General features: G+C 38.9%; 1 protein-coding gene across 1 annotated transcript in view; it reads right to left on the minus strand.

Annotated features, from left to right (window-relative positions):
• The window catches only part of cfap74 (cilia and flagella associated protein 74), a gene marked incomplete at its 5' end in the record, with an annotated part of 43,612 nt that overhangs the window by 17,363 nt on the left and 18,435 nt on the right, over window positions 1-7,814 (minus strand). The window contains 3 exon segments of the mRNA XM_014010383.1: window positions 1,741-1,869; window positions 5,688-5,809; window positions 5,925-6,047. Of these exon segments, the coding sequence (XP_013865837.1) occupies window positions 1,741-1,869; window positions 5,688-5,809; window positions 5,925-6,047 (374 nt within the window).

Here is a 7,814-nt window from a genome sequence, read left to right on the forward strand (position 1 = left end):
ACACACACACACACACACACACACACACACACACACACACACACACACACACCTCCCTGATCCATTTCAACAGTGTGAGTTTTGTGACTGTGAATAGGATAATGTGAAATTGTTGGTGCGGACCATTGGGTTTTCATTTCCTTAATTCGGGAGTGTGCGGGAAGGTCCGAGCTTTTGGTACAAGCAGGCCCCACATGTGTTGATTGTATTTCACAGCCAGGAGAAAGAGAGAGAGAGAGAGAGAGAGAGAGAGAGAGAGAGAGAGAGAGAGAGAGAGAGTGGGGAGGGGGTGGGAGCTGTAGTGATGGTGGTGCTTGTGAAGGATGGAGCATCTCAGCAGCAGCACGAGTAAAGCTGTACTCTAATCCTCGCATTAAAACCTCTGCTGATTCACTATGACAGATTACTGACATTTTCCCACTTTCCTCTCTGGTCCCCATTCTGCACGATGACTAGTGTGTGCCCTGAACAATTTTCATTATTATCTAAAAGAAAATGTACTTCTCTGTTTCTAATTTAAACAAAATCACCTATCAATACACAAAGCTGCTGAACTAAAAGGAAAAAAAAAAGTGAGCCGAGAACCTCCCACGCAGAGGTTTTACATACTGCACGCCTCTCACATTCGCCCTGGGGGTCCCCTGTCCGCTCTTCTTGCTTTCAAACCGCAGCTCAACTCCTGCCTCTCAATCTAAATATAGCGCCTGGAATGTTGTTGAAAGGATTACCAGGTCCTTCAAAGTCATTAGACACCATTATCAGAAGCCTCTACGCTCTTGTGCTCACAGCGCAGGTGTGATAAAGAAACTGTTGCAGACTGGTTGCTGACTGGATGCAAATATTTGCCTTTTTATGACTCTGTTAGACTGGGCTGATTCCTCTGAAAAAGCAAAGTTAACATTTAACTACTGAGCTGCACAAGTAAACAGCTGTAGCCAACACAAACAAATTACATAAAAAGATGCTCTCATTAACTTATTGTCGCGGCAAAACGGACAGAAAACACGTTGAAAGGATGTTAAATAGACAGTCTTGCGGGTATGGTCGTAAAATCATTTATTAATATGGGCAACATTAAACAGAAAACAATCAGGAAGTCTGTCAGATGTGGCCGCCCGACTGAGGGCGGAAGAGAAATGTTATACCTTCAGCTATCATCATGTGATAAAGAACAACCAATCACAACCTGCCTCTTGTCCCTAACAGCCAATGACAAGCTCTGAATCCCAAGGTGACCATATCGGTACGTGGAAAGAGGCCATCTTGATTCCGTGTCTTCTGACGTCCGGAGCCACCGATTAAAGAAACAGTCATAAGATATGACAAGATACGAACAGTGAACAGTGTCAAGGTGATAGAAATAATTAGTCCACCACACTTATATTTCCTTTTTTTTTTGGCCACCTTTTTATTACTTACAACCAGAATCAACCTAGCATTACAGAAGCAACTGAAAGTTCTTGAAATGACAAATGACAGCCAGATTATCCACTTCATTTAAGATTACAATTTGGAAGACTACATTTTCTATTTGCACAGTATCACTACAGCTGTTTTATCCTTCTAAAAAGATACAGTTGAAGAGGCACAGCATTAAAGATGACAAGTCTGGGAGCATAAAGTTTCAGGATGAATCTCCTTGGAAGTGAAATAGTTTGCACTTTCACAAAAGCTGAACAAAACCTGTGTTTACAAATAGACATCACTGCTCCGGTGATTACATTGTGTGTCATTCCTCACCTCGGCGTGAATTTCAGATGAGCATTAAAGCTTGACTGAGCCTGGATGAAGCCGGTCTTTGGTAGAATCTCCATGTGTTTCCTCATTTCTGGGCGTACATCGAAGGTCAGTTTCAAAGCGGTGCTCGCTCTACAATGCAAAGCACAGCTTCATTAGCTAAATGCTTGTGCACAAAGTGTTTTCTTACAGGAGAGGGGACATGCAGGACAAAATATGCAGCTAAAACTAGCAGGAAATGAACACAACACAAGCTGAAAGACAAGCCTATGTTTGAAAATGGCCTTTTTAAAAAGAAATGACCCTAAGTTCAAATCAGGACGTTTTATTTCCGGGTGCTCTAATGACTGTACCAGTGTCTACAAACCTTAGTTATAAAAGAAGCTTGTGATTTAAACGGCTCTTCATTCTGGGAATTCGCTAACACATTCAACAACAAGTTACACCTTCAAAAATGGTGAAACAAGCTGAAAATAAGTGTTTACTGAAGGTGAGATAAGTGTGATACCATTTTTGTGTTTGCAACCATCTTCAATGACAAACAGATGAGCCAGCAGCCGAGTATACGGCGGGAGTCCTCAGTTTTTGATTCCCCCCTCCATTTAAATGAACCACTTAAATCGCCAGGTCAACCAGATGGTTGCTTCCCTGAGGCAAGGACAAAAAGGGACACTTGGGACATACTGAGTCACTATCTTTACCCTCACTAAACGATAACCTTCAAACAATTCTCGGAGGAAAATTTATAGATGCATCATTTTGGGCAATCAGGCATTTTAATTAACGGGCATTTAGCTTCTGACCATTTTTACTGGCAGGCTGTGGTTATTTTTTTCTTGAACAAATGATTAAACATGTAAGAGATAAAGTGGCTGCATCACTGCTTCTTTTGGATAAAAGTGCATTGAAAATTTGCACTGTTGTAAATATAGACATGTGAAACCAAATGCTGACTTTTTAAAGTAGACAAGACAAGATGCTAATAAAAGTATCCAGGAAAGACTTCATATTCCACTATCATGCATCTGAGGCAGTTTTAAACCCTAAAAACTCATCTTCAGTTAAAACAATTTGGTCAGAGCTTCACATATGTGTGACTCCCGTTCTCACAAACTTCATAAACTGTGTGGAAGAACACAAAATTCACAGCTTTTTTTGGATATTTCTTTTGGGTTTGGTTTAGTCAATTATGTTTGCAATCTTACCCCTGAGTTGAAACACATAATTTCACATTATTGGAGTTTCCAAAACCAAATTTGATTATCCTCCTGGTTTCTTAATCTGAAGCAATTCACAATTCACATGTTAAAGTAGATGATAACCATTGCTTAGTTTCAGTGTTCCCTTTCTATGGCATGTTATGAGGGTCAAAATTACTTTAAGACTATTGCACAACCAACAGTTGCTACATCCGTGTAGCAGGAGGCTTTATCTATTCCTAAGCTAGCTATTGATCTGATTAATGATAGGCTGGCACTGGTAACTGAGAGGCTAGCAACTAGCATGGATAAGATAGCGTTGGTCACTAGCCTAGTCAAGCTAGTCGCTAGCCTCTTCGATGCTAACACCAGCTTATACATGCTAGTTGCTAGCCTCTCCAATGCTAACACCATCTTATCCGTGCTAGTCGCTAGCCTCTTTGATACTAATGCCAGCTTATCCATGCTAGTTATTAGCCTCTTTGATGCTAACGCCAGCTTATCCATGCTAGTCGCTAGCCTCTCCAATGCTAACACCAGCTTATCCATGCTAGTCGCTAGCCTCTCCAATGCTAACACCATCTTATCCGTGCTAGTCGCTAGCCTCTTTGATACTAACGCCAGCTTATCCATGCTAGTCATTAGCCTCTTTGATGCTAACGCCNGCTAGCCTCTTTGATACTAACGCCAGCTTATCCATGCTAGTCATTAGCCTCTTTGATACTAACGCCAGCTTATCCATGCTAGTCATTAGCCTCCCTGATGCTGACGCCAATTTATCCACGCTAGTCGCTAGCCTCTCCGATGCTAAGGCAAATGAATACTGTTGTATTGTTGTGCAATAGTCTTATTTTTGGCCCTTAAACCACGCCATACCTTTCTTATCTCGATTTTCGGATATATACAAATACTGTCTCTATGTTTTTACAGTTAAAGGTGAATCAAAAAATTTATCAGAAAATAGATTACTAACGCAGTCTTTAACTGAATTTGTTACAGCAACCAACTGGCATCACAGTGCAGCGCTGTCTACTTTTCACAGTCCATACTTCAAAATAATACACGAGAAGACTTGATTATCTATTAATAGCTGTCATTGTTTTTATAAATAAAAAACTGTACAATCAAAATCAACAACTCATCCCATTTCTCAGACCAAAAACAAACAAACAAAAAACAAACAAACAAACAAACAAACAAACAAACAAACAAACAAACAAACAAACAAACAAACAAACAAACAAACAAACAAAAAAGACTCAAGCTGCACTTAGATAAAATGTAGCTGGCACATTTAAAACATGGTTTTCATATACAAACTAAGAACAGAAGAGATGATTAGTTGTGTTTCTGTGGCCTGAGTTTGGGAAAGAAAACAGCTTCAACCCGCAAACGGACAAACTGATGCCAGCTGGGGCTTCAAAGTCAAGGCTGACTGTTTCAAATACGGTATGAATATAAAAACTCTGCCAACTGTGTTCAGACTGTTCAAATCATTGGCTAACGGGCAAAAGTCAAAAACTGCACATCTTAAACCCTCTTAAAAATACTTTCAATTAGTTGTAGTGATATTTAAATCTCTGGCACACTGGAGAGATGGACACATTCAATCATGCTTTGTGCTCCTCTCTTAACAAATCTGCCACAAACTAAAGAGGGCTTGTGGGATATCTATCTATTCAAAGAAAAAGAAGTGACAAATGAAGTGATGAAAGCAGCAACTCCCTTATTGTTCCTCTCAAAAACCTGCCATATTATTTTGTATTCAGATTGTTGTCTTGGCAGCAGAGTGACATATTGCATAGTTTGCTGGTCCAAGAATTAGCATTTCTTTACTTGAAAAGCTGCAGTTCATACTGACACTGTCATCATCATCATCATCATCATCATCATCATCATCATCGTGTTGTCACATGTGCTGGTGTGTCAGCGCACCAGATGGCAGTTGTCACAAATCCCCACCCCACCCCACACACACTCCTTCCCCCACATGATATGACACAATGACTGCCTAGGTGATGGACCATACTTCTGCAAATGTTGTCCCCCATGGTTTATTCTTAACCTTTTGGTGTGCATCATAATGTATCACATTCATAATCGAAAAGGATTTACTTCATTTCTAAAATGCTGTTAGAAAAAGAATCAGTGTTGGACGGTGGGAGAGGGAGCTTACGGTTTGGTCCCTTACACCATCATCTGTTTCTAAACATTTATCTGCTGCATCTCTATTTTTATTTCATCCGCGCATTTGTTTAATATCCCATTGTGCTGCTGGCTCTGGGAATAGTTGGAGAATTTAATATTGGGTTGAAATGTAAGAATTCTATGTCAATGTGAGGGGATTTCCACAAGCTGTTATTCACTGACAATGATTGTTCTTGCAGAAAATGAGTATGGGAAGGTGTTTTAGTATTGTTTCTAGCAGGGAAATCATCAGCACTTCATCAGGACTGCATGTCCTTAGCATGACAAGGTGTAAAATAGAAATATGACATATACTACTAATTTCTTCAAGAAAATTGGTCTAAAAATACCAGAAGGTTAAGGTGTAATTTTCTTTTCTGAAATGATGCAAAAAACAAGGGAATGATTAATTGTGAAATTATATTACAATAAAGTGTGTTCATTTTTTTTCTATTAATAGTCTTTTTTGGCTCATTTTTACATTTAGTTTTCAACTTACTGAAGCATAATTTAACTTTGTTTTGTAAGCCTGATATTAGTTTAGTAGTTTAGTTTGGGACTCACCTGCTTTGGACTACGATACTGTCCTGATAAAGGCGGTCAAACATGCATATTTTCAGGTCAACGTTGGGCTGAACCACCCATACTGGGATGCTGACTGCCACACCTCTCACCAGGACAGGTATCTGTTTGAATCAGTTCACAGGAAAAAAGAGAAAACAGAACTTAACTCTATAACACAGTTATAAGGAACTGCAAAAAATCATTTTAACTTTGAGCAATATTACCAAAATATCTTACTGGTTTGATGTTTTTATCAGAGAATTTGATGAAAAAGTCCAGTTTTGTCTCTCCTGGAAAGGTTGGAGTAAATATAACATCTAGTTTGATGCACTGAAATGGTCCGATCTCTCCACTTCTTACCTGAGCAGAAATACATCCAAAATGACAGGAACACGCTTTACCCTAAAAAACTAATTATTAAATCATATCTAAAAGTTATGATAATTATCGGCATTAAAAATCAAACTGTTGAAATAAAAACACATTCCTAACTCAGCTGCTGCTTCGAACACATTTTTGATTTTGAAAACTTAGACTGGCTTTATATGTGTAGCACGTGAGTTGTAATCGAGGGACGCTATGGGTTTTATTCCAGCTCCTACGTTAGCAGATTAGACCACAAACGGCAGATTAGAATGTCTGGTTTGTGTCACAGGCATCTCTTCTGCAGTTTGAGTCACAGGCTATATCAAGTTCCAATATGATGCCTATTTTCATGTGTAAAACAAACATAGGGGAAGCTGTTCTCATGAAAATGCATAAAACAGTTTTTTAAATTATCTGTTTAGGTGCAAGTTTGTTTAGCAACAAAATCACTGACAGTGTAGATTTGGCTGGATAAGATTAAAGTCACTGTAGATTAAATTAAATCACTGCAGTTGAGGATGAAACATTATAGCATACAAGAGATGTATAACGTTCTTTGAGTTCTCCAAAGAACATTGAGCTGAGAGCAACATAAAACCAAGAGAAATCAATAAGCTGTATTTCTAGATGATGCAGCAAGTGACTCAATTTTGTGAGACCCTGATATTTTTATAAATAATCTGCTATTTAAGACACCAAATTTCAACAACTCAATGTGCACTTATTAGACAAGACAACACCATCAGAGCTAAGGGCATAAAGACAAATGCAACACACAGAACTGGCACAGAAGGAGAGGTGATGCACCATTAGACCCCTGCTAGAGAGACGTAATGAACCCTGAGCAACTTCACGGCTTCACATTAGGCACAAAACGTTAAAAATTCAATTCAATTCAGTTTATTTATATAGCGCCAAGTCACAACATACGTTGTCTCAAGGCACTGTACATGAATGTCATACATGAAAAACAAAACAGAGTCAGAGTCCTCTGCAGACAGAGAGTAGCCACAAAATCCCATCAATACACCCAGAATCGATTTTCAATTCTTCTGATACGACTTGGAGGCAGGGTGAACCCAAATGCAGGCAGACTAGAAAGTTTAACAAAAAATTTATTAATTTAAATGTCAGCGTGGTGGCAAAAACTAACAAGAAACAGAGAAGCCTGGGCAGAACAAGAATCCAACAGGGACATACAAACAATGATCCGACACAAGACTGAGACAGGACAGGGCTTAAATACACTGACAACAATTACTAAACAGAAAACACCTGAGGAGAAACACGAGGGTGACTAATCAGACAAATAAGGGGCAGCTGGACAGACCTGAGGAAGAAAACAGGAACATGACAGAAACTAAAAATAAAACAAACACAGACAAAAATCATAACATCTTCAGGAAGACTCATTTTTTTTTCAGTTTCTCCATCATCAACACTGAGTGTGCAACAAATGAAACTTGTTTCGTTTTGGCTCAGAACAGTTTAATGTTGAAGGATGTAACAGAAATTGCTTAGTTTTATCCAATTAAATCGTTGATTAGCTCAAAGCAGTTGTACTAAAATTGCTGATTTCTGCACAGCTTATTATAGCATCAGTACCAACAATTGGAACTGGCAACACTTGCATGAATACTTACAGTACATATAGCTGGCCAAAGATTGTTTGTTTATTTGTTTATTTATTTGATCCCCATTAGCATCAGCAGCATGCTGCATCAGCTATTCTTCCTGAGGTCAATTTTATATATATATATA

Source organism: Austrofundulus limnaeus, unplaced genomic scaffold (assembly GCF_001266775.1).
Source record: "Austrofundulus limnaeus strain Quisiro unplaced genomic scaffold, Austrofundulus_limnaeus-1.0 Scaffold68, whole genome shotgun sequence".
NCBI lineage: Eukaryota > Metazoa > Chordata > Actinopteri > Cyprinodontiformes > Rivulidae > Austrofundulus > Austrofundulus limnaeus.